At 42.6% G+C, this 28,000-nt stretch overlaps 1 protein-coding gene across 2 annotated transcripts; it reads right to left on the bottom strand.

Annotated features, from left to right (window-relative positions):
- Window position 1: 1 nt before the first annotated feature.
- Window positions 2-27,981, bottom strand: LOC135488289 (golgin subfamily B member 1-like). Of its 2 annotated transcripts, XM_064772835.1 has the most exons (22): window positions 27,823-27,981; window positions 26,892-26,980; window positions 26,633-26,761; window positions 26,293-26,403; window positions 25,481-25,723; window positions 25,136-25,288; window positions 24,061-24,720; window positions 23,647-23,766; window positions 22,086-22,203; window positions 21,679-21,830; window positions 20,903-20,923; window positions 19,225-19,410; window positions 18,579-18,729; window positions 18,191-18,300; window positions 16,472-16,579; window positions 3,752-16,186; window positions 3,170-3,316; window positions 2,487-2,611; window positions 2,158-2,311; window positions 1,822-1,897; window positions 1,526-1,580; window positions 2-989 (listed from the first exon to the last, which is right to left on the bottom strand). In XM_064772835.1, exons 2-22 carry the CDS (start codon window positions 26,958-26,960, stop codon window positions 884-886), a joined length of 15,429 nt encoding a protein of 5,142 aa, XP_064628905.1. In that variant the 5' UTR covers window positions 26,961-26,980; window positions 27,823-27,981; the 3' UTR covers window positions 2-883. The 2 variants fall into 2 exon arrangements, with proteins under 2 accessions (XP_064628905.1, XP_064628906.1); XM_064772836.1 differs by lacking the exon at window positions 20,903-20,923.
- Window positions 27,982-28,000: the final 19 nt, after the last annotated feature.

Below are 28,000 nucleotides of genomic sequence, written 5' to 3'. Positions count from 1 at the left end.
CCCCCCCCCCGAAATATATTTTCCATTCACCTAATCTGCACCAGCCAGAATGTCTCAGTGTTGATGAAACAAACATAACCACCTCATATACTTTGAGATGCATTCGCAAGCTACCCTGTAAAAGGTTTAAAAACAGGGAAAAGTCAATAAAAATTTGGCTTGGGTATGGTCCATTTTTAAAACCACAGAATTGGCCTTGGCCTGGTATAAAACGGTACCAAAGTTCTTACAGGAAAATCAAATGATGTGTGCATGGCAATACATGACGTTAAAATGGACACTTTTACCTTTGAATACCAGACCGCACTGGATATATTGACTATCACATAAATGTTGTTAAAACTGAATACTGTACAGAGTGGAAGAAGCACCTAATATCGCAGATACGTCAAACAGCAGACACTCAAGAAAATATATCTTTGGTGCACGCATATGGGAGTTCTCACAGAAAGCACAGATGATATAAGTTACATACGAAAGACGAAATAGAACCTTTTCCCAAAACGTTGCGAGATGGAATTACATGTACTTTGGTACACCCTTTATAACTCCAAGTAGCATTGGAATGGCTCAACAACTCCAGTCCAGTGCATTATGACGTTCACTACAGGGTGGCCCAAAATTATTTTCCCCTCACCCAATGGATACACAATTGAATTCTATAGTGCAAGGGAAAATAATTCTGGGCCACCCTGTAGACTGATCTATGGCGCAATGACGTCACGCAATACACTGTGATGTGTATTTGCCTACACAGCTACATGACGTCATGAGACTTGAATTCCAGGACGTTGTCGTGTCTGTTATAACGCACTGGACAGGAGCACTAATCTGCCGTAGAGAAATGGTCAAGTCTATTTTTCTCATCATATTAGAACATGTATCATGAGAAAAAACACATCAAGACGAGAGCGTGGATGGCAACCATGTATAGAGCGACAGCAGTTTTCAAACTCGGACGGGCGCGGAGTAGACGATTTGTGGAGACACTGGAAGAGAAGATGGACCAAATTAAGACTGATGTTAGGTGATACAGTAGAATCTCTCTGCTCGGGACACCCTTAGGACTGACAAGTACTGTCCTTAATAGAGGTGTCCTGATTAGAGAGGTCAAATTGAATGGAAACAATCAATTTGGGACTAAAACTAGTGTCCTTGATACAGAGGTTGTCCTTACTAGAGAGGTGTCTGCTAAGGGAGGTTCCACTGTACCTGCTTATGTCACTTAAAGACTGGTTTAAACAGATTCAAACAATTCGGGGTTGGCACTCGGCAGAAAGCAATTTGTTGTATATAGTAATGCATTACTGTGTCATTGATCTCATGTGTGAGATAGTGCACCATGTGATTTCATATAAGACTTTCAACCATGGTTGTCAGGAAGTCAGAAGATTTACAGGGTTTTCGGAGATGAATACTGGGGCAATCTTTATTTAGAATGAACACATTTTGAACTTTACTGCATGAGCAACATGGGGTATCTGAGGAAAAGTTGTATCTCTTGATAGATAAATAAAGTATTTACCCTCTTTCTGATAGCCAACGTCTCCATTTCTTTGTTACTGATGTTGTATTGCGAGCTGAAAAGAAATGTAACATAACGGTATTCAAAAAGGCTGATGCTAAAAAAGCTGTTATTATATCATATTACATGAACAGTTATTTGATTAACAAGATCATAACGAAATTAGGCAGGTCTCGCGAGCATTACACAAAGCTATGTTAGATGAAATACGCAATGCATTTTATTGACAAAGCAAAATTGTTCCTCAAGTATTGAGTATGGGCGAGAATATGAAATTCTCACAGTCTGGTACTTACTTAGCACTGGATGAGCAATCAACATCTGTCTCTCATTGTCGACATTTTCATCATCGTCTTCCATCGTGATATGTAACTGAAAAGACGTGGAACAGATCAGTCAAGTAGCACTACAGAAAAAGAACACCCTCAGTAGTAAGGACAGAAGAATTCGTACACCTTGACGTGTCCTTGGTAAGGGTTGATATCTTGGCGATCTGGGATAGGATGTCGTATCTTGACCACAAGATTTTCAAGTTATGACATCAAGAGCATCGTAGGGTTAAGGAGAGGGCACTGGGACAAACAAGAAGTGCATCAAAGGATACAACCATTGTCTACCAAAAGATCACTTACTTCTTTCAAAGATTCCTCTTGCTGTAGTTTGAATTCTAAAGATTTCAACTCCTGTTCCAGCTCATTTCTCTGTCGTCTTTCAGTCATCAGACTCTGTTCAAGATGCCCATGGCTGTCGAGCAACTCCTGCTGGGACAGGGACATCAACTCTAACCTAGAATTCAAAAGAAAGTATCACCAAAAGATGCTAACACAAGATTGAGACCATAACTGTAATTAGCTCAGCTTGGGATGCAGTCAATGAGATAGTCCTGTATCAGCTTACCACAACAACAACCGCCTTAGAGAAAACGCTGAATTTGAAAAGTTGGTTTGTTTCACAGACTTACTTTTTAGTTAGTTTCTGAAGTTCATCCTCATCACTGATATCAGCTTCTTTATCCTCTCGGCTGCCCACTTCCTTGGGAGGCTGGGAGTCCAGTTTCACTAGAACCTTGGGGTCAATTTTCTCAATCTGAAAGTGGAAGGGGTATCTCAGTCAGCACGTACATGTACCAATTTAGGATATTACCAGAAGAAATGTTCTCCTAGAAGTTCAATGTTGTCACAACCTACCGATATGACTGCTCATTGGATAGCTTTTCATCAGTGCTTCCAAGTCACATGACTGATTCTACTTCCTCAAAGATGATACATTTTTATGACATTTCCTCAAAAGAGCCATCATCCTTCGGTTGGAATTGACTTTGAAATGAAGAATTTCCCAGGACTTTCGACACGATAACATAATTTCAATCTCAAAGGAACTGACAAGAAGTATATTACACTGAATTTTGCACACATTGAACAAAACAAAAGCCTATACAGTAGAACCTCTCTATTAAGGACACCCTTGGGACTGACAAGTGCTGTCCTTAATAGAGAGGTGTCCTGATTTGAGAGATCAAATAGAATGGAAACAACCAATTTGGGACAAAAACTAGTATCCTTAATAGACGGAGTGTCCTTAATAGAGAAGTGTCCGTTAAGAGAGGTTCTACTGTATATCAGTTGAATATTTGCAAATACATACCACAGTTTCCATTTGGTCTCTGGCAAGTTTGAGAACTTCATTCTCCGTCTGTTGGGCCAATATCAGCTGGTCTTGTTTTCGGACGTTCCTCATTGTATTGTTCAGCCTCATCACGATATTGTTGCGTTCTTCAGCTATCTGAGTGACCTGGGAATAGCAAAAGATTCGAATAATTGCAATGAAGTATGATTTCGTTTTTTGTTCAAAGCTGGCTGACAATAGCAAGGAAGGACTTCGAATAGTTTCCAAGTTGTCAGCATTCATAATCATATCAGATTCATATCTTCTCAGAAATATTCTTTGGCGGGTTGAGATATCATTGATGAATAGTATCCTATCTTGAAGATAGACCAAGCACTATTTGCTACAGTGTCTCTGATAACTTGTGCACTGTGCCATAAACTCACCAGGGAATCAGTCCTGCTGGCATCAGTCAAACTCAGCAAAACTGGAGTCTATTTACTCAAAGGCAGCAAGAAGCAAGTAACATGAGGTGCTATGCTAAAGTGTACTTCAAGATTTGCCGACATTAGGGAGTAATGGTTCAATTTCAATGAAAGTAGAAAAGGTCATTTTTCTCACCTGCATGGCTAACTGCTGATTCCGTATATCATGCTGGTGGACGTTCTGTACAGCCTCATACAACTCATTCTCCAGTCGAATCTTCGCCTCAAGGGCTTGGCGCGCTTCCAATCGAAGTTTCTCCAACTCCTTCTCATAGGCCTTGCTGTCCCCGGTCGCATCACTCATCTGAACCTGCGACGACAAATGCTGATTCTCGGCTTTTAACTTGTTGTATTCGCCTTTTAATTTCTGGATCTCGACATTGGAATTCTTCTGGTGGTTTAACAAGTCTTCAAACTGCGTATTCAGAAGTTCCAACTGCGTCAAAATCGTTTCCTTTTCCTGCACGGCGTGTTCATGCTGTTCCTTAAAAATCTCATTATCTCGCTTCAGTTCCAGAATCGTACTCATCTTATCCTGGAGCTGTTCAGTCATCGACTTGTTTTCAGTTTTCATGGCACTGTAATCCGTCTCCAGGCTTGACATCTGCTGTTGGATACTTTCTTTCTCGATCAGTAATCCGCCCTGCTGCTCTGCCTTCAAACGGTAATCTTCAAGTGTCTCTCTCAATTCTTGCATTCTTTCGCCCATGGCTTGCTTCTCCACGACCAATGTGTTAAACTCGTCTTTCACCGATTTCAATTCTTGGTTGACAGTCTCGAAATGTTCAGCCTTTTTGCCATAATCCTGTACTTTGGTTTTGGCATCCTGGAGCTGGGTCTGGACATCCTGGAGCTGGGTCTTTGCCTGTTCCAACTCTGCCTCCTGTTGCCCAAACTTCTCCTGTAGCACCTCGTGGTCGTTCTGCACCTGCCGGACCGCCATCAAATGTTGGTGGAGATTCTCAATCTGTTTTACCATAGCACCATTCTCCTTCACTGCAGCATTGTACTGCCCATCCAATGTCTCATACTCCTTATCAACATCGACCAACTGCTCGAACCGAATCTGCAAATGACTCAACTGTTTCTTCAGTGAACTGTTCTCGGTCTGTGCCTTGAACAGATCTGACTTAGTCTCCTCTAATTCTTCTTCGTATTCAGCTAATTCCTGCACTTTCCAGTTCAAGCCGTCATTTTCTTCCTTCAAAGCAGACGCCTCTTTCGTCGTCTGCTCAAGCTGTTTATCCAAATCCTTTACCTTCTGCTGCATCATCTGCTCATCCTTTTTCATTTCATCCATTTCTTCTTCCATCGCATCAAACTCGCTCACTTTCCATTTCAATTTCTCCAATTCTTGTTTTTCATTCAACAAATCTTGTTTCTCACCATCAGATTCGTCCTTTGTCTGTTTCAGGGCCATATTCTCCTTTTGCAACTTCGAAAGCTCATTTCGGACCATCTCAACCTCATTGAACATGCAGTCTTTCTCTTCCTCCAACTTGCACTCTATCTCATCAACCTCCTCAGTTTTTCTCACATTCTCATCCTTCAAGTTAGAAATTATCCGATTCTGCTCCTTGAGCTGAGTCGTGAACGTATCCACAATCTCCTGGAACTGCCGGTTATCAGATTCTAACATTTCATACTGCTCTTCCAAAGCTTGCTTCTTTGCCTCTTGCGACATCAAATCACCCAATAACTTCTTCACTTTCGTCTCCAATTCAAGATTCTCTGCTTTTATATCAGAATCGTCATCTCTATGCTCTGCCCTCAGTGTCTCAAGTTCTTGTTTCATCATTTCAAAATCAGGCGAGTTTAATGATGTTTGTGCCAAACTGCCTTCCAATCGGTTCCGTAGATCCTCAATAGTCTTTAACAATTCGTCCCCGTCCCTTGACCTCTCTTCTGCGGCATTCAATTTTTCTGTCAACTCATGCACCTGAACTTGGTATCTGTCATTCTTATCCTTGAACTGTTTCAACTTTGCTAGCATCTTTTCAGATTTGATTTCCAACATCTCAGCCTTGCTGCGGAATTTCTCATTGTCATCAAGCAGTTTCAAATTCTGGGACTGTAATACTCGGACCTCCTCCAAGCTACTGCGATCATGGTGGGCTTTTTCTGGACTAGAGGACTGACTAGACGTAGGACCATAACCCGTTTGACCTTGACTAGAGGGACTGGATGGCAAGGCGACCTGCTGCCTCATGGCGTGCTCTTTCTCAATCACTGGCTCCACCACAGCCTCCTCCACTTTCTTCAACTTGCTGGGGCCGAGTTTGTAGCGTTTGATTTTGGAATGCATTTCTTTGTTGTCCTTGAGCACTTTGTCGAAATCTGAGCGGAGTTTCTGATATGCCCCTTGAATATGATGCCTCTCAACCTTGGCCTGTTCCAAGGTAGCCTGCGTCCTTGACAACTCTAAAGAAATGTGCTCCTTCTCTGAGGCAAGTGCTGAAACCTGTACAGAAAGGGAGCTCGTCTCTAACACTTCCTCATTATCACTACCCTGGGTAACACTAAGCCGACTTTCTAACTGCTGCACATGCTGTTGACTCTCTGAAAGTTCTGTGACACATTTCTCATGTTCAAAACTCAGATTATCCAAATGCTGTGTTACTTTTTCTAGATCTTCTTCAAGATCAGACTTCTCCTCTTCAAGCTGCTGAACCCTTTCCTGTATAGCACCAAGCTGTGTCTCCGTGGTACTCCTCACGGAGGTATCTGCAACAGTGGATCCTGACGACTCCAACACATCAGACATATCCCCTTCAGTGACATCTATTGACGAGTCTGCAGAAGATTCATAGGACACCTCAGATTCAGGCACAATTAGAGACTCTCCTTCGCTGACTTCTGAAATCTTGGAGACGTTGGAGTTTTCCAGCTCACTGAATGAAAACTCTGTCACCTTGGCAAGTTTCTTCCTCAATTCTCCGCACTCCAACTCAGCCTGCTCAAATCTCTTGGTAATTTGCACAACAGCCGAGTCCTTTTCTTCAATTGTCACCCGGGCGACTTCCAATTCTTCCCTCAGATCTTCAGCTGTTGCACTCTTGGCCAAGACTTCTTCCCTCAACTGTTCTTTCTCCGTGAGTTCAGTCTCGTACTTCTCTTTCAAGTCTCGTACCTCGATTTCACGTGCCTCCAAATTACCAGCCTGATTCTGTACAATTTGATCCCGTTCGTCTAACTGTATTTCATACTGATCGACCTGCTCTTGCAAACTTTCAGCATGCTCAGAATACTTCTGCAACTGTTGATTCAAATCTTGGAGGAACTCCTCTTTTTTCTTCAGTTCTTGATTGAGTTCTTGGACATACTCTTCTTTTTCGGCGACCACCTTCTTCAACAGCTCACACTGGTCTTCAACGTGTCTGAGTTTGCTCTCCTGCTCCTCTGCTTTCTCAACCAAGGACTGGAGCTCGCCGACTTGAATCTCCTTCGTCTGTAGCGACTTCTCAAGCTGCTCATTCTGCTTCCTTAACACCTCAGACTCCTCTTCGAAAAGCAACAACTTTTCTGACATGGAATGTATCACTTCTTGCACTTCATCATCTTTCTCACTTTTGGCATCTAACTGCGACTGTAATTCCTGTATCCGCTCTCTTAACTTTGCTGTGTCGGCTTCGGAAAACTCGACTTGTTCCTGATACATAAGAAGATCCTTCTTGAGCTGTTCTATGATGATATCCTTCTCAGTTCCTAAACTTTCAACATCTTTTTGATTCCCGATTACTCCGACCAACTGTTCTTTCAAAAGCTGGACCTGTTCATTGGCAGAGGTTAACTCAAGATCACGGTCCGTCGCAATTCGAATCCTTTCTTGGAGCTCCTGTTGTAAGGCACCAAATTCCTCTTTCAGACTGTCAAAATCTTTGTTTACATTTCCAAGGCGTGACGTCTGCTCTTGAGCATTTCTAACGTCTGCTTCCATTTTTTCCTTCTCTGCATCAGAAACATCCAACTGCATGTGAAGAGACTGCACTAAATCCTTGGATTCTTTCAGCTCAGCGTGGGCAGTTTCACACTGCTTTGTCATTTCTGCAACTTTCTCAGTCAACGTGACAACCTCATCACCAGCTCCTTCAGACTGTGGCACAGCGACAGACTTTTTCTTCTCAGCCATCACTTGTTGTTTGAGCTTCTTTATCAATGCGACGTACTTCATCTCAGTTATCTCCTTCTTCCCAATATCATTTTCCAAGGAGTCAATCATTTTCTGCTTTTCATCCAACTCTGTTTTCATTTCTTGTAAATCTTGGCCAGAAGTTGCTTCACCAGCAGTTTGGACAGCTTCCGTTGTCTTCTGCTTCAGTCGCATCAACTCAGCAGCCATTGCCTCCAAGTCCGCTTCTCTCTCACTCAAATTCTGTTTTAGGGCATCAACAGACATTTCTCCCTCAGGCGTATCAATGACAGATAAACGACGGATCTCACCATGAAGGCCTCTGATTGTGTCTTCTTGCTCAGAAAGTAGGGCCCGAATTTCTTTCATTTCTGACTCAGCTCTTTCTGTAGCCTGCTTCACAGCAACAGTTTCAGTCACACTCTCCAACGTCTGAACAAGCTGCTCTTTCAGCATCTCTACCTGCTCTTTCAGTGCCTCAACCTGAAGACTTGAATCAGATAAAGTTTTATCCTTAGTCCTCAATTGTTCAGTTATTTCTTGGAATTCAGCAATCATCTGCTCTTTTTCAGTGGCGAGACTGGCTAATGACTGCTGTAGCTGTTCTTTCTCAGCACTGAGACTGGCTAACGTCTGCTGCAGCTGCTCCTTCTCAGCTGTCGTCTGCTCCAACCTTTTCTCCACATCAGATCTGTCTGTCACAGACTCTAGATCATGTATCTTCAGCTTCATCTTCTTTAACAAGGACACATACTTCGTTTTCTCAACCTCACGCTTCTCCAAGTCATTTTCAAGTTCTAAAACTTTGCTGTTTGCCTTTGCTGACTGCTTCTGAAGTTCCTGGAGCTGGTCCTCGGTTTCCTTTAACTGAGCCTGCAGCTGTTGGGTCTCGTCCATGGAGAGCTGCAACTGTCCCTCCATTTCCTGCATATTCTCAGCAAGGAATGAAACTTTTGTCTCCTTCTCCCGTTTTACAGTCTCTATCGTCTCCTCTGCAGTTTTCAACTTGATCTCCATCTCGGAAAACTTGGACGTCATCTCATCGAAACTTTGATTTAACTCCACATTTGGTGCACTTTTAGACACCCGGATAGTCTCTGGAATGATAGCACTTTCGGAAACTTGGACACTCTCGGGAACAATACAAACTTCCGAGACAGGTTGGGCTTTTTTGAGGTCTATCAATTCTGAACTGGAATGTTCCAGACTGGCAGTGAGTTCTTTCACTTTGCGTTCCTTCTCCAGACATTTGCGTTTAAGTACCTCAATGATTTTTTTCGCCTTGTCCATGTTAGTTTCTAATTTTTCCTTCTCTTTTGTTGTTTCCATGACCTGCGCATTCAGCTGTTGGGCACTGTCCATAAGTTCCGCAATGTTGCCGCCTCGGATCTGGAATGTACTCATAATTCCTTCCAAGTTTGTGTTAGACTGCTGAAGCCGAGCTTGTAAGGCGTAGATCTCATTCGAGTTGTCTTTGACCTGTTTTGACATGGCTTGTAGGTTATCTTTCAGCATTGAAATCTGACTGTCCTTGTCACTGCTCTGAATGCGGATTTCTTCCAATGCCTTCTCACAAGCCATCAGCTCAGCTTGTTTTGCCTCTAATGCCGAAGTGTAAGACTTGACGTGAGCATCCATTTCATTTATCACAGCGTGCAGCTCTGCTATCTTCTTGTCCTTCTCAGTCATGGCTTCAGAATCCACATCATCGGATAACTTGGACCCCACGCTCTGCCGCAGCCTTTCCGAATCAGTTTGAGCATCATGAAGTTTGTTACCTAGGTCTTGAATATGACTGTTCTTTTCTTCAATTGCAGCAGTCAAATGTGAAAGTTTGTCATGAACTAGCGTATGCACCTCGCCATTATCTGGACTGGGGTGATCATCTCCAACCACCTCTCGAATCTTTTCCAAATCGTTCATATACTGCTGGAGCTGTTCTACAAGTCGCTGGATTTGTACCCCATATTGCTGTGCCTGGCTTTGGAGCTCCTGGTTGGACACCGCATACTGTTCCAACTGGTCATCCCGGCTGGATACCAACTGCAGCAAATCGTCTCGCTCTTTACTGACACTCTCCAACTGCGCAGTTAACTCCTTGACTTTCTCTCCAAGGTTTGTTGCCTGAAGTTTGAATGCCTTTGCCTTCTGCGTCAGGAGGGCAAACTTCCGATCTTTCTCCGTAGAATTACCAGCTTGAGCTTTCATTGCCTCCAGTTGTTCTTGCAACTGCTCAACAGCCTCTCGCTTGCTTTGTAATTCCCCTCCGATCATTTCCAAATTTTCAACCAAGGAAGCCAGCTTGATCTCCTTTTCTTCTAACGTCTGCTCCAGCCTGCTCAACACATTCATCTTCTCCAACAAATCTTCTTGCAGCATCTGAATCATCTCATCCTTCTGCTTTACTGCAGTCACGATATCCTCATTACTCTGTCCGGACAACTGTAGCTCTGTCTGCAACTTGTCCATGATGGCTGCATTTACATACGCCTCTTCTGACATTCGTGCAAAACTGCTGTTTAACTTCTTCAATTCTTCATCCTTCTCTTCCATCTCTTCAACTAGGCCAGTTTCACGATCCGACGCCTCAGCCAACTCTTCTTTCGCATCTTTCAAACTCCGAGATAAGTTCTGCATCTGTTTATTCAACAGATCGATATTATTCTTCAGCACCACAATATTCTCTTCCCGAGCGACACCCGATTCTTCGGCAACACTAAACTGCTGCTTGTAATAATCAGCATTGGCACTTGCTAATTCAAACTGTCCTTGTAGCTGCGTGTTGTCTGCAAGAGCCTTGGCAAGTTCTTCATCCTTCATGCGCAAAGCATGCATCATCTCGGAAACATACGACTCCTTTTCGTGGGTCGTCTGGGAACTTTCCTCCTCGTTCATCTGCAGGGCTGCGTACAATCTCTGAGTTTCTGCGCCAGTCATTTCAAGTTGGTTACGAAGATTCTCTGACAGGGTATTCAGCTCTTCTAGCCGGGCATCGCATTCTCTTGAGCTTTTCTCATAAGCCTCATTCCGGTCTTCAAGGTCATCAATTGTGCGTGACTGCGTAGCTAAATCTGCCTGAGCTTCATTCAAACTGGATTCAGAGTCACTCAAAGTCGCTTGTTGGGATTCTAACTTTGATTCCAACTCTGATATTCTGTGTTGCGCTTCTTCTGCATCTTTCCCAGACTGCACAGCACTGGCATTTACCTCGGCAAGCTGTTTTTGCAACCTTTCCAACTCGGCCATTCTGAGCGCTTGCTCCTCATTCGAGCCCTGCTCCCTCTCCTCAGCCTTAGCTAGCTGACCCTTGCTATCTTCAAGGGCCTGACCAGTGTTTCTAACCTGAGAGTCCAAAAGTTCAATCGCATTTTTCAACGCCACGATATTCTCCTCTCTAGCCACACCAGACTCCTCTGCAACATTCAACTGTTGCTTGTAGTACTCAACATTAGCATTGGCTAACTCAAGCTGGCCCTGGTGCTGTTTGTTATCAGCTAGAAGCTTGGCAAGTCGCTCATCCTTTACATGTAATGCATGCATCATCTCCGACACATAAGATTCTTTCTCCTGTGTCGTCTGGGCAGTCTCTTCTTCCTTCATCTGTAATGCCGTGTACAGTCTTTGAGTCTCTGCAGCAGACATCTCGAGTTGAGTTCGCAAATTCTCCGACAGACCATTCAATTCTTCAAGTTGGTTTTTCAGCGCCTTTATACTTTCCTCCCGAGCAACGCCAGATTCTTGAGCCTCACTCAACTGCTGTTTGTAGTACTCTACATTAGCACTGGCAAGTTCAAGTTGACCCTGGTGCCCCTGACTTTCGGCTGAAACCCTCGCCAGCTCCTCATCTTTTGTTTTCAAAGCATTCATCATCTCAGACATGTACGACTCCTTCTCATGTGACTTCTGCAACCTCTCCTCCTCCTTGGCCTGTAGAGCAGAATGTACCCTATGGGACTCCGTAGCCGCCACCTCAAGTTGAGTACGGAGATTATCAGATAATGCGTTAAGTTCTTCCAACCTAGCATCTCGCGCCTTCAAACCAAGCTTGGCATCCTCCAACTGGCTCTTCAAGTCATCAAGGTTACTTGTCTGCAGTCCTAACTCAGCTTGAGTACTCTTCAAACTAGACTCCAAGTCACGACGAGACACCTGCAACAATTCCAGCTCAGACTCCAATGCAGCTTTTTCTTTTTCCATTGTTGACAACTTGGCCATATGAGATTCTAGGTCATCTTTTAGCTGGGAAACCAATCCTTCCAACTCAGATAGCTTATTTTCTCTCTCTTTAGCTTCTTTTCCAAACACTTCACCTCTGGACTTCAACTCCTCTAGTTCTTCTTCCAGGCCAGAAACCCTCTTGGATTTCTCTTGTACCAGTCCACCAAGATCTTCAACGCTGCTTTTTAACTTTGTAACAATGGCGTCTTTATCTTCCGTCTCTGCTAAAAGAGTCGCCAACTTTTCTTCTTTCACCGCCAAAGATTTCATCAACTGGTCCTCCCTTTCCCGATATGACTTGACAACCTCTTGTAACTTAGCAAACTCTTCAGCATGGACTTGGAACTGGCGACTCAACTCCTGGATCTTATCCGTCTGCGAGACAACCTCAGACTCCTTCAGCTTCAACTGCTCCTCAGTTTCTTTCTCACGATTAAAAACATCAGACAGTTCGGACTGAGACTTATCAAGCTCAGAAGCATAGCTGTTCAACTGGTCTGAGAGCTCTTCCATGTTTTCAGTAAGGACTGCTATCTTCGTGTCCTTCTCCTCAACCACTGTTCTCAGGGCAGATTCAGAATCCTTGATCTTTGCAAGAAGCTGTTGAAGGTCCTCAATCTCTTTGTTACAATGTGTGGTGCGTTTCTCAGACTCTCTCAGATCAGCATTCAACCTCTGTATCTCCTCATCCTTTTCTTTAACAGCGCTCATGATACCAGACTCATTCTCACTGGCGAGTTCAATCTGGTTATGCAAGGCAGTTGCAACATCTTCCGATTTCTTGAATTTTTCTTGAAGATCTTCAAAGTTGGTACTCAAGGCCTCAAGTTCATCATTCTTACTGGCAACGTCTGACATCAGATTCGATACTTGCTCCTCTACTGCTGCTCTTCTAGTAGTCAGTTCTTCAATCATTTGCGATTTTCTGTCAGATTCTGTTTTAAGCTCCTTCAAGTCTTCACTGAGATGAGATTTTTCCCTCTCAAGATCAGCCACATTATCAACACTAAGCTCATGTTTCTCCTGCATCTCCCTGATGAAGTCTTTGAATGACTTCAACTGCTCTGAAAGCACAGCAATGCTCTCCTTCTGCTGGGCTACTTCATTCTCTCGCTCATCCAATGACTGTTTCAAAGATTCACCCTCAAGATTCAGCTGCTGGACCTCAGATTTCAATCTCTCAACCTCCTCACTATAGACACCATTCTCCACCCTGAGTACCTCCTCATCTTCAGCCGATGTTTTTAATCGAGACACAGCATCCTCTAACTTTGCAAGGACCTCATTAACCCGGGCATCCTTCTCTTGAATGGCAGACATCAGGTCATCTTCCCTGGTTTGAGCTTGTTGCAAATCAGCTTGAGCTTGATCTAGATCATTCTGCAATTTTTCCCTCTCGCTAGTCAACTTCTGAGAAGCCTTGCTCAGTTCAAGGACAGAATTTTGCAAAGTTTCAATTTCCTGTTCCAAGTCATCTCTCATCCTACTTGATTCCTGCAGACGATGTTCCAGTACCTGCTGCTCCTCCAACTTATCGAGAAGTACCGTCTGCTTGGCCTGGAGTTCTGCCTTGACATTTTCTAGCACTTGTTCGAGTTTCTGCGCGTCCTCCTCCATCACAGACATGTTGCTCGCTCTATCCATCAACTGCTGTGTTAGTTTCTCAACCTGCTCATTCAAGGCGTTTACCCTATCATCTTTTTCTTTCGCACTTATCGTAGCATGGGAAACCTGGCTAGTGAGGACGGAAAACTGTTCTTCTAACTCGGCCATCTTGGTGGACCTGTCCAACAACTGCTGAGTCAAATCTTCACACTGCTTATTCCTAGTTGTCAGATGTAAATCTCGCTCCCCACATGCGTCAGACCATTCCTGCTCTCGGTGCTGCAGAGTGTTTGTCATTTCAGACAGCTTCCTTGTCAAGTCAAGGACACTTTCATGCAATCCTTGCACCTTTCCTGAAAGTTTTTCAGCTTCTTCTTCTTTCTTGTGCAAGTTCTCAACAAGACGATCGATCTCTTGGTCCTTGACATCAGACATGGCTTCAAGGTCAGCGCAACTGTTGTTGGAAGTTTCTAATTGGTTGTAAAGATTCTCGATCTCCCCAGCGCAAGCATTCCGCTGTGTCTTGAGTTCTTCCATGCTGTCATTCAGGCCGCCGACGATTACATCCTTCTCTTCGAGGGCAGCTTTCGAATCTTCCAGATCTTTCTGGAGGTCAGCAATGTGAGCTTTCAATTCAGCCTTCTCAGCCACAAGACCGTCAACCTGGGAAGAGAGCTGTGTTTCAATATCTCCAAGTTCACTCAAACTGTCGTTCAGCCCTTCAATGATGACCTCCTTCTCACCAAGATTTCTCTTGGCTCCATCCAGATCCCTCTGAAGTTCGGCAACCTGGGATACAAGCTTCGTCTTCTCCGCCACAAGATCCTCAACCTGAGAAGTGAGGTCATCAGCGCTACCCGACACCCTGGAGAACATTTCCTCCTTCGTGGACAGTAGATGCTTCAGGGAGTCATTCTCCTGCATCAGCTCTTCTAACTCACTTCCAAGGTTCTTCACCTCTTTTGTAAGGGAATCATTTTGCTCAGCAGCAGACGACAATTCTGTAGAAGCAGACGCCAACTGCTCAGTTAAATTTGCCAGTTTCTCATCTTTCTGTTTTAAAACTTCTCTTGCCATATCCAACTCGCTATTTGACAGTTCTACGTCATCTTTCAAGTTCTGTATAACCCGAGTATTTTCCTCAAGCGCGCGAGTTCTACCCTCAAGATTCAAGTTCGCCTTCTGAAGAGACATTGTCAAATGATTCACCTCGTCCTCTTGAGAAGAAACTTCTGTCCGGAGGCTTTCTACACCTGTAGTCAAAGCACTACACTGATCACTGAGATTTTGTACCTGGGCCTTATATTCTGAAATGGCTCTCTCTTTTTCAGATAAGGCATCTCTGAGTCCGCTATTTTCTTCCTCTAACACCTCAATATCCTTCAGCAATTGACCATTCGAGGCAGAATTTTGGGTCAGGTCGGTTTTTAAAGAGTCTAATTCAGTATGAGATTGGTCAAGCTCAGAGTTCAAAGTTTCCGTTCTCTCGACATAGACTTGCACCTCCTCATTCATTTCTTGTAAGTTGTCACTCAGTGATCGTATTTTTGCATCCCGCTCGGCAAGCTGGCTACGCATTTCATCGCACTCCTTCTGCAATGCATTCAGCTCTGTGTGCATTTCCTCAAGTGCGGCATCATGATCTTCCTTCTCCTTCTTCATCTGCTCCTGATACTGGTGTTCCTTCTCCTGCGATGATCGTAACGTTTTCATCAACTCCTCTTGAATACTCTCCATCTGTTCCTTGCCGTGTTTCGTTTGCACATCGAGCTTCTCTTTAAGCGTTTCAAACTCCATTCCCAAGTTAACAAATGCAGCCTCTTTCTTTTCTAAACTGGATTCCAAGTCTGCGATCTTTTCTAGATGTTCCGAAATACTCCGCTGCTGGTTCGAGATCTCAGACTCCATGTCCGACATCTGACCAAGGAGAGACTGAATCTTTGATTCAACCTTTTTACCCTCCTCACTCTGTCCTTCCTTTAGAATCCCGACCTCCTCAACAGATCGGTGCAGCGTAATCTGCAACTCTTGCACCCGAGCATCTTTCTCATGCGAATCGTCTTTCAACTTTGCGATATGTTTATTGCACTCGTCAACATTCTCAGACAAGCCTCGAACATCCAAGTCCTTCTTTGTGATCACATGATTCAAATTTTCAACCTCGGCCGAAAGTTCTTGAAAAGTCCGATTCAATTGGTCCTTCTCAGCCTTGTGCATGGTAACAAGGCTGTCGTTATCCGATTTGGAATGTTCTAGATCAGTTTTAAGATTCTCAATTGTGGTATTGAGATTCCTGTTCGTGTCTACGAGATTATTCAAATGGTCCTCCCGCTCTTCTATCTGTACCTGCAACTCAGCAAGCGTTGCTTCCCGAGATGCAAACTTTGCACAAAAAGTGCTAATTTCCGATTCCTTGTTATGTAATTGGGCAGTGATGTCATGAATCTGCTTATTCGCCGTGTCGAACTGGGTTTGAAGCTTTTCGAAATCGGATCGTTTCTCGGATAGCTCCTCCTGGGTTTTTTCAAGGGACTGTTCCAGGTTTCGTCGGGATAACTCTGTTTTATCAAAGGCCTGCTGGAGTGTTGTGAGATCACTCTCAAGTTGAGCAGCTTTTTCCTTGAAGAAAATACGTTTATACAAGTTAAATGGAGCTAAAGACTTTCGGCTCATACATACAGGGTATCCCATAATAGCACTCACCGTCGGTTCAGTTTCACAATACATGCAATTAACTGAATGTAACATGTTTTCAAATCAACAATGTAAGGCATCAAATAATATCAAGATCGGGTATAACTCTCTTGGTCTGAATCAGAGCCAATTTGGAGATAACATAAAATTTCGCCAAATGCATATCTCAAGAGATGACCCGATCACCCATTTGATTATAAGATTACTTACTTTGAGTGGACGAAGCTTCTGAACCTCTTGGTCAAGTGTCTCATGTTCAGCTTTGAGGGAAGACAGCTTCTTCAGGGCATCTGCATGCTTAGCAGTAAGATCTGCCACCTGGAATTAAGAAACTACTTTGAGCACTTTGACTAAATATAAATACAGTGGAACCCCGGTAACACGACCACTCATGGGACCGTGGTCGGAGTGGTCGTGTTACCGGGGTGGTCGTGTTAGGGAAGTTGGGAATCCCCAGACGAAATACATGATTATTTTTCCCGCCAAAATTGCCGACTGCATGGCGTGTGTACGCTGTACTACCATAGCAACGCTGCCTGATTGAGATGATGCACGCTCCAAAGTTTTGTTATCATACCTCGCAAGAACAGTTCGTCGATAAAATTACATGTTACATTCTCAGAATGAGTTAGAAAAGGTAATTTTGTAACTCATTTTATCCACAAAGTTTCATTATCTGCCCGACGTGACGCATTTGCGGGCAATTTGGTGAATCATCCTCCATGTACCCGACTGTTTGTGACGATTGAAGTAAACTTGTCGTATGATTCCGAAAATATGCGAAAATAAATTAGCGGCGAGTTCCAAGATTCATCAGCAATTCACACCTGAGAAGATGAGTTGAGTAATGCTACAGTTTTAATCAAGTCTATTTTCAGTCAAAATATTTAAAGAAATATAAAATGATACTGTAGTAAATCAACCAAGTTCTCCATATCATAAAACATTCAAACGTCTCGCAAGCTTGTTATTGTCATAAGTGTGGTCTTCAAACTACCCGCCGTTTATTATAAGTTCATATGCAAATCACGCAAATCACATGATTTTGCTGCTGCTGAGTGCGCATGTCTGGTACTGAACTGGCTCAGTGATGAAAATAAACCATGAAAACGTTAGAAAAGGAAAGTTTATTTATTCATTTACACTTATACAATTGATCATACCTGCAAAATCACATTGTATTTTTTGTTTTCATATGTATTCCCATGGCCATTGTCCCCGTCTCAACAAAGCTTGGCAGCGAGGTGCTAATTACTATGCCGCGGTCGCGACCGATTACGGCAATTAGGCCTGGTGGTCGGGTTAGCGGGGTTGATTTTCAGTTTGGGACCGGCCAAGCCAGTGGTCGCGGTCGGGGTACCGGGGTGGTCGTCTTAGCGGGGGTCTCTTAATGGTAATTAGAGAGGAAACCATTCAGGACCGGACAATCGTGGTCGCGTTGGCGGGGTGGTCGCGTTACTGAGGTGGTCGCCAACCGGGGTTCCACTGTAGATGGGAGTATTCTAATGTTTTTACCAACTCCAATTAGCAGGACTGACAAAATGCATGAGGCAACAGAAAGTGTATGGATGAAATATCTAAAGAACATTTGAAACCCATGCTGAAATAGAATGGACTCCTGCAGATGTGGTGCGGACCATTGCCGAGGAGAGCCGGTCCTTACAAGTGGAGCAGCCACCGTCATGGGCCAAGCAGAGACTTCTAGATGGAGAAATTGTGTGGGGCGAAGGTGGCAAAAGTCAACTCCGGAGCCAGCAAAGGAAGACCAAGACGCAACTCCTGATGGGCCAGGTCACCCAAAGGACCATGGAAAATCTACTTGAGATGCAAGGGGGGAGAGGACCAAGGCATCTGCCAGTGTCTCTACTCTCCTGGTGTTAAAGGCAAGGCTAGGCTAGAATAGAAGAGACGCGTTTATGGGATAACTACCTGATCTCGGAGTGCTTCGTACTCCCTTTCGCTATGAATGTTTTCATACTCGATCTTCTCAAGGAGTCGCTCCACTTCCTGGGTGAGGTGCTGCTTGTCAGCGTCCAGACCTGAAACAGGACATACAAAACCATTCAGTGAAGCAACAAACTTAAGAAATGGAGGAAAAACTTTTTAAAGGCGTTACCTCTGCTAAAGTTGCACCCACCAAAATTAAACTACATGTACTTGGTACACTGAGGGTTGTCTAGCAAAAACATTATCATATCAAGTTTGCGCCCGCCTCTTTCATATCAAAGCTGAAGAGAGGTAGCAGTGTCAGCCTTATCACCATGTCATTAACTAGTCCTGGTTCCATTAGATCTTGCTGCATCTTAAAAGTACACACCATCTCTGACCTCCTCCAGTTCAGTTAGCTTCAATTCCATGGAGACCTTCTCATCATCAATAAAGATCAACTTCTCTTTATAGTCTTGCACTTCGGACTGGGATCCGGACAGATTCAGCTCCAATTCCATGATCTTGGCATTCATAGAAAGCTGAAATAGAGGAAGGAAATATATAAAGAAAAATTCAGGCATAAATTCACTGTTCCTCTTAGGGAATTTCATCTCATATCATAGCGGGCTGAATGACTTTCATTCAGGGCAGACCTTCTTTCAAGCATTAAATTTTTTACACTGCTGAGCAACAATCCCAGGCCTATGTCCCTTATATTACACATGGCAGTTGTCTCTTCCTCTCTCTTGATCCTTAGAGCTTTCTTTCCATTTATGCAGCAGTCAACCAAGTAATTAGTCTCTCAGTTTCCAAGGACTATTTCAGACTAGCGTTAAACAAGCAGTGTTACCATTTCATGAAGATATGGTTGGCAATAAACAACTATGCAAAACTGCATAGAACTCAACTGGTTTCTTCTGTTATCACAATTTAAAGCGTGCAGACTCTGAGTACTCGTACTCCATTTGGGATGACACTTATCCCTAAAGCGCCACACAAAATAAAACAACCCACTAATTGTCTCAGGAGCTTACAATATCAGATTCTGCAGTGTTTTTGTACTCTTCGTATTCCTTGATTTTCATCTCGGCAGTGACACGGTTCTTCTGTTCCTTGTCCCTGTCATGGGTAAGCTGACTGATGGTGGCCCTGGCCCCCTTCAGCTGCGACTCCAAGTCTGTTACAGCACCTTCCTGCTCTGATTCCTTGTCTGCCTCACCCTGAAATCGACAACAGGAAATGATCAGGTCCCGAATTCAAGTAGAATTGCACATACATGAAACCGCTAAATAAGTTACAGCTACTTAATTAAGGACAGGGGAAGAATATGAAAACACCACTAATAAAGCACATTGTAACTGTTTTTATCTTCTGGTAGTTGACATTAAACCTGAACCAGATTTTGCTTTCCGTCCCTCTGCCCCCAAAACATTCAAAAGTACAAATATAATTCATCGATGTTTTGTTCAAGTGGCAAGTTGTTAAGATGCATGTCAGTACTTCACTTCTTCACGAAAATAACAAAGTACTTCCATACGAAATGATTGATTTTCATAAGAAGTATTCAAAGAAATCTATATCAAAACTAAAAAGAAGAAAGCTATGCCCTCCAAAGACGCCACATGCTGTTGAATTTGGAACAAATCACTAATCAGCTGATTAATGTTTAGTGAATGTACAAACTGGTTATAGTCAATCTAATATATTTCTCTCCTGGATTTAAGCAAGTGTAGATAAATCTATACTTGATTCAAGTCCAAGATCTGTTTTGTGAAGTGGCCACCAACGTCCAACTTGAGCTACATTGTATCAAGGTTCAACATCTGTAAAACTCTGATGTGTTTTTCTGACGATATGCACATTAGAATAGACTGAACTTTAATCCTTAAAAATATGTCAATTTCATTTCAATAACAGCAGCCAGGAGTCTCTGGAGGGCAGAATTTCAAAACAGAACGAAAAGTTATTATCAGACAAGAGACATTGACACCAAGAGCAGAATGTGTTAGTAAAATGTCTGAAAGACATAGAGAACTTCATTGGGGCTGATACTTCTTCACAAGAAGTCATCCCATGTGCAACCAGTACCAAGGTGCTCTTTTTCCTCTCAATGCAATTCCTGAGACACCAAGTATATATGATATGGTATAGGAGAGGTGCTGATTTGAGAATGGAGTAATATTTGTTACAAACACTAATGAAGTATTGAATCATAAATGTGCTGCTTTGAATTTTATCTGAAAACTTGTACGTGCACTTTATATACAATCATAGTCCAAATATACACTTCATCACCGTCAATGGAGGTCAAGCCATACTTTACAAGCGGGGTACAAAGCATGACTTCTGGCTGAGCCAGGACTTAGGTATAGGTACAGAATTCTTTGTGTATATACATGTACCAGCACGCAATATGTACAGGGACATTCTACTGACTGCACTTTCAGATATTAATGAAGCACTGTTTTAATGCTGTGAAAAAAACAACAACATGCTGATATTGCCTTGTAAAATGAAACACAGAACATGCCTCAATTCCAAAATAATTATCTTAAATATATTTTTTGAAATAAATCTCACTTGCATGCTACAGTGGATATGATATCTTTAATAAACACTTCACAATTCAAAATATAAAAGCCAAATATTATAATGAACTTAGGTTGGCCTGTTAGTAGAAAGAAACAGTTGTAACCGGAGTACAAAGCAAACCTTTGAGGAATTCTTGGAAGCCTGAAAAGGATACCATTATCAAAGTTTAAATAGAAATCCACTTTGTCAATTCATATACTGCATGAAATGTGGGTTGGTGAATTGAGAATATTATCTTCTCAACTGAAAAATTATGACATCTATAACAAAACGCAATGCCCACTGTTTAACAAATGCTGTCCAGCTACCTGGATATTCATGGGCCCCATAATCACCTTAAATTGGTTTTAAATGGAAATAAGGATGTGATTTAAAGTAAGATTTCCCAAAACATTCAAGCTATACATGCAAACAGGATTTTAAGCCATTGCATGTTCACACCAGTGCCAGTGAGTACAGAGCACAACAGTAACAGATCTCTTTCATGCCGACACCTGGCACTATACTATGATCAGTGAAGAGCAATCACAAACATTCAAGAAAGCATTTTCGATTGAAAGTGTAAAACATTTTTTAGCCAGACTTGGAGCAGATTAAACCAACTGTACACAGCCCTCTTGCATCAAGTTGGGGACGCTCGGACACAGGGAATTTTCAAACAGTCAACCTTTTCAGGACTGGCAGTGCCACCTGCTGCCATGTCTTGGAAACAGCTCAACTATCCCATGTTAAAAAGTGTCAAACCATGACAGGCGTATATGTTGGCCAGCTCTCAATGAGCCCGTTCTAATGGTACAATTTTTTGCTTTAGAATGCTCAAAATCTTTTGAACATTTCTCGAATGCAGCAAAAGTCATTCTAGGGTGAGTAAAGGCGAGGCCAAGAATTGCACTTACCTCTTCAATCTGGAATTGGAGCGTATTGACCTGCTCTTGGAAGTTGTCTCTCTCACCCATCATCGTGGAGAGCTCCTCTTGAAGATCCATCATTTTCTCCAGCAGCTCGTCGCGATGAGATACAACTTCCTTCATACTTGACTCATGAGCACCTGCAGGAGAGAAACAGGTGTTGATGAATCTGATAAGGAAGCACTGGGAAGTGCAGTGGACGAGTTTTTAACTTTCGATCAGAAGGTACTTTGTAATTTCAATTTGTGATCAAAAGGTCAGTATTTTCAACTACATGTAGCCTGAAATTGCTAAGCGCTCAGCAGGATGCATCTCCTTGGTTTTCTTCAGAAACGTTTCTGGATAAGGCTAGCAAAACCAATTTTCATTGCACAAATCAAGATAAGCTGTTATACCTTTGTGATTAGAAGAATCCTCCAGCTCTAAGATCTTCAACTGCAAGTTTCCTTTTTCATCTTCCAACTCGGCAATCTGGTTGCGCAGGGCTTCAACGTCACTCCCAGCAGACGTAGCCTGCAAAACAACAAATAGTTACTCAAAAGCACCAACTTTGACTGGTAACCTTCAAAAGGACAAGGACAATGACAACTTAATGAAACATCCCACATAAATGAATGAATTTCCTGTCTAAACAATGGGTGCATCACACAGTTGCTCTTCAATGGAAGAGTGACTTCTGCGACAAGTTTATTCCTGTGAATCGTCTCATCTGAATGCACTGGAGGAAACTGTGCAGGGTAGAAACTCAACATCAATGATTCAAGAAAGTTCAGGATATCAATTGACCCTTACCATTTTTTTACAATTTTGGCAAAAGTTATTACTCTAGAGTCTGAATCTGATTTCCTCCAAATATACATTCCATAAAAGATATCGCAATATTCCATTCATGTTCTATAATGTACTTAACAACCACACAGTCTCCAGCTGTACAAAACACTACATGTACATTGCGTACTTTTCTAGTGGAACATTTTGCTAATGTTATTATGATATGGTGTATCACACTGACAGTGACACAACCACAACAGATTATTATAGAATAAAGGCAATTATGAATTACATAGTACTGGTAGCGGTATCCTGCTGGTCGACTATTGTATTGGTAATAAAAAATCAAGACATTAAATCTGTACCAAACTAAAGAACAACAAGGATGTGTTTATTAGAAAGTAATTAGGGCCCAGGCATCACATTTGTGTATAACCTTTGTTTTTGTGCAGGACTTTGAATGTCGAAAGCCTGTACCCTGCTGAGTTTCATTACAACAGACTATTGTTATGGCTATGTGTCCCGGAAGGGATGGAGCCATAGTTGTGTAAGTATTAAGCATATTAAGTATTGTTGAGAAGTGACAAATTTTGGTGGCCCCCCCCAAGTACTTTATGAGTGTAAGGGGTGATAATTGTGTAAACAAAGCATTCTAGCCCACTGAACACCACATGTGGTCCACTCTACCAGACTCTGATACAACAGACTATGCATGAAGACTTTTGACTCCTTGTAGTTATTCTAGGACTTGTGTCAAAAGGCTTCATTGTTTAAGGACTTAGTGATATCACTCTACTCGCAGGCTGTGGGTTTAATCACAAATCTTCATTGCTGTGATCATAGTCTAGGTGTATTGTGAAACACCTTGGGCAGTGTTGGTCAGGCGACCGGAAACGAGACAATGGGTGATATGAATAAAGACTAGCAAATGCTTTTACTCCGGTTTTGTACAGAAAGGCCTAGTGTAAATGTACATGGAGATTTAGATAAAAGTATTTGCTAGTCTTTATTCATATCACCCATTCACTCAGTTACATGTAGGCCTAAAAGGTTCAAATGAGTTTTGAAGCCAATAGAAAACATCAGAATATGCCATAAATTATGCAATTAAATACTCAATTAGAAAAGATTGGGTAGCAGGTAGTGTAAGTTTTTCACAATTATGATTTATTTACTCCCACTCACCTTCTTCAGTTGCTCCAACTCTTTCTGCAAGGCCTTGACCTTGGCCGTGTGAGCAGCTTTCATCTTGGTCATCTTAGCTTCCAAAGCTTTGTCGCCAGACGAACTCTTCTGAGCAGACGCCTAAAAGAAAATCAAGAATAATAAACACCATTCGAGGGCAGGAAATGTAGCAAGAACAAAAAAGGACAACGGCAATCTGAAAAGTCTATGCGGTCTTTTCTGCCTGGTTACAGGATGTGATGGAAAGTAAGCTTCCTTGTTATGCAGTCAAGCAAGACAACACACAGGCATGAGGAAATGCACGTTAATGTACACGAGTGTGTACATACATTCAACATGTACATGAGTTGTTGGCAAAGGAGACGGCAAATAACACACATTTCCATACAATCAATGTACAAATAAAACCTGTACCTGTTCTTTCTTAGTTTTCTCTTGAAGCACCCGTATCTCCTCTTGAGCACCAGTATTTTTTTCTTTCAGGACGTCAATTTCTTGACGAGCGCTGCTATTTTCCTCTCGAAGTAGTCGAAGCTCCTCTTGTGTACCGAGGAGCTTCTCGTTTGAGTTCTTTATCAAAGTGCCTTGCTCTAACAACTGTTTTTCTTTCTGTCCAATTTCCGCCTGTAGCATTTCTATCACTTTGACTTTCCCCGCAAGAACGTCATTGGTGTCCCGCAACTTTTGTTCCATCATTTTGAACACTTGGTCCTGGATGTCTACCTCACCTTTGGCAGTTAATTTTTTCACTTCGTTCTCATGGCGTTTGATTAATTCGCGGATATCCTCATCCCTGGCGAGGATCTCACTGTCCTTCTCACGAATCATATCTTTCAAACTGTTCATCTCCTTGCTTTTTTCCTCAAGGATTTCTTCGAAATAACGTTGCGTTTCACGAAGTTTTAAATCGAAATTGGTCAGATCTTTTTCCGCTTCTGCGGTCTTTTCGGAAAGGCGGTGTTGAAGTTGGTCAATTTCTTCCTGGTATCCTTTTAGTCGGTCCTTTACATTTTCTAGTGATGTATTGAGAAGAGCTATAGATTCGTCCTTCTCTGATGTGGATTGTTGAATAAGCTGAAAACAGAGAAGCCGGAAAAATAAATGTGTGAATTTTGATTCATAGCTTTTTATGCATATTGTGCTCCTGATCAAGGAATGATCACTTGGCAACAACAGGAATGGCGAGAAATACAGCGATAGTCAAGGCCACCTAATAGAGTGACACACTTCAAGATTCCAAATCCACCACAGGGAATATATCAAATGCAAATTCAGCGAGAGACAGAATCAAAAAGTCACATGTCATTAATTGGTGCCAAAGTGACTATTGACAGATACTTGAGCAATACAAGTCGAAATACTACTGTATTGACATCAGAAAAAGTGACAGTGGGTAGACTGGTGAGTGAAAGGTTCATTTTGACACCATGGTAACACAAGTTCGAAGCATAGTTGCACAATTGGAAACCTAAAGCAGATGCAATCATACCGTGATGGCCTGGTCCCTGCCCTTGATGACCTGTCCCTTCTCACTGATGTGCTCCTGGAGGTCGAGGATCACCTTCTCATTGTCTAAGATCTTCTCGTTCAGTTCCATGATCTTGCGATCCTTATAAACCATCTGGGCGTACATTTCCTCGATCTGGAAATGATGAAGTTGAAATTAACAGGGAATTGAATCATACCTCCTGTCATTGTGCGCATTCCTGGTAACAACTACCTAGAAATAGCAAGTATAGATTAGATTATTCCATACTTGGTAGTGGAGGGAAGAGGAAGTGAAAATAGATTGATGAAATTGACAAGCCACTGAATCTATTTTCAAAAGTCTTACTGTTTTATCTCCATCGGCGCTTGTCTCTACTCCAGTATCAGCAGCTTCTTTCAATTTGTCCAGCTCTTCCTGTAGCGTCCGAACAGCATCATCACGTTCTAATATGATCTTGTCCTTCGTCCCAAGTTCGTCTAATTTGGATCTAATCTGCTGTTCTTTCTCTTCAAGTTTTTTCTTCAGGACGATGAGTTTGCCGCGGTTGCCCTGGTCGGATGTTGAGCTCTCATCAGAGGCTTCAGAACACTGGAAACAGAAAGGCTCAACTTTAATTTGAAATCAAACACTTAAAGGCAGCAGCTAGGCAGGCAAGATAGAGTTACACAAAGTTGCCAATAGGGGTCTCTCACATCTCACAGTAGGTCGCCATGATTCACGCTTGTACGAGGGATATATTCAGTGCAGAGTCTGACATGACCAAGGGTCCTTACTGTGTATACTAGTCACTTGAAGATGGCAAAATTAGCCCCTCTCCTCCTGCCTATAGTCCCCCTTTAATGGAGACCCGAGCTAGCAGAATCAGTTCCTAAGCATTAAAGACACTTTCAAAAGACTCCTTAAACATCTTTTCCGGCAGTGTGTAAACCACCCAAGTTTAGTTTAATTCTAACGCCATATAAATACAGTAGAACCTCTCTATTAAGGACACTCTCGGGACTGACAAATGCTGTCCTTAATAGAGAGGTGTCCTAATTAGAGAGGTCAAATTGAATGGAAACAACCAATTTGGGACCAAAAGTAGTGTCCTTAATAGAGAGGCTGTCCTTATTAGAGAGGTGTCCGCTAAGAGAGGTTCTACTATATATCTATTATACCTTGTCAACATTCTCTGACATGCCCTTCTTCATTTCTTCCAACTGGTTGTTCAAACTGGCAACCTTGGCTTTCGACTGGAGCTTCATCTTAGAAAACTTAGCATTGCTGTCCTGTTAAAATGAAATAAGAAGATAAATCATTGTTTGATATATTCACTCCATCATTTTGATCTTCTTGAATCCTTTAGAGGGGGAGACCTGAATAGCTTTGGCTAGCTCTTGCAAAATGCCTTCTCAAAGCCTTGAAGAGAGATTTGTGTACCTCTTGTAGGAGGGGCTACAGTGAGAATCAACACAAAAATATTTTTTTCCGAACAAGGTAGAATAAGATAGTGATTACCTCTAGTTCTTTTTGTTTCTTTACGAGGGCTGTTTCATTTTCACGAATCATTGCTTGCAATTGCTGCACAAGTCTTGACTTCTCCTCGAGCTGGATTTTTAGGTCATCTTGTTTGGGTGCTCCATCAGCCTAGAAAATATATGCGGTATTGATTATGCGGAATTGTGAAAGACATCATTCTACACTGTAGAAATATCAGTATCTAAATATAGCTCATGGGCACAGCCCTGCCTCTAAAATAATAATATAACTAACTTACCGCATCTTCTTGTTGGGGGACCAGGTTATCCAGTCCCCCTTGGACAGCACCTGTCAATCTATTCCACATCTTTCACTGGTGCTATTGACCTGAAAAAAACCCACAAAATTTAAGTATTACTATTAGTTTAAAGCTGGAATGAGCAACCATCCAAATTCCAATGCACTGACCATTGGGACAAAAATATACGACATGCCATGTGACGGTAATGAAGGAATGAAGATATGAGCACTACTGGCACTGCACTGCAGCTGAGTGCATGCAGTATCTATGAGTGACTATGTAGTGTGTATGTGCCGTGGCGGCGGCCACCTACAAGCTAGCTAGTCAATGCCAGCTGACTCCAGAAGGCTAGGCTCGTATAGTAGGCGCATCGTCACAACATGCCTATATATAAGGCCAAGTTCAACAATTAACTGACTGACAATGGAGAGTGTGTTCATGAGGTACTCTTCTGAATCATACCCGATCGAACGGTGATTGGCGATACAGTACATGAATGCCGTGCCTGGCGTATACGGCCGCGTACGGTAATGACGTACCTACTACTAGGCCTAGTACTTGTCCTGTGACCATGGGCTGTGTTAGTACAGTTGACTTACACCGCACCAGTGGCAGTGCCAGTACGGTATAACAAATACAGGTTTTCAGATACAGAACAACATTTATTTCGCTTCTCAAAGTTAAACACACATTTTTCACTGAGCTGAACACTGTCATACCACTGTACATTTAGATGTACACCTACATGTAATGTATTGTATGTGTTGTAGGCCTATGTCTCCGTGCTTTGCATGCACGAATGCACACCACGGTTCTGTTTACATTTGGGGTCCCTCATTTGATGGGTCATAAAACACACACTGGATCGATTTATTAAAAAATTTGACCGGCCCATGGTAGTTTTGACTGTAGAAATACGGTTACATACCTGTATTCAACAAAATCAAACTAGAAATTGGTGAAAATCGATAGTTTGTGGACCAAAACATCTGTCTTTCCTGAAAGCGCCATCGACTACAACGTCACCGCGAGATATGGCGAGAATGAGACGCGTTGCAGTTTATAGATTTGTCGATAGGCGGCTCTAAATTCGCGCGGAAACTTGA

This window comes from Lineus longissimus, chromosome 5, assembly GCF_910592395.1.
Source record: "Lineus longissimus chromosome 5, tnLinLong1.2, whole genome shotgun sequence".
In the NCBI taxonomy this organism is placed as follows: Eukaryota; Metazoa; Nemertea; class Pilidiophora; order Heteronemertea; family Lineidae; genus Lineus; species Lineus longissimus.
The sequence above is the reverse complement of the archived record's forward strand: the minus strand, read 5'-3'. Positions and strand labels throughout refer to the sequence as shown.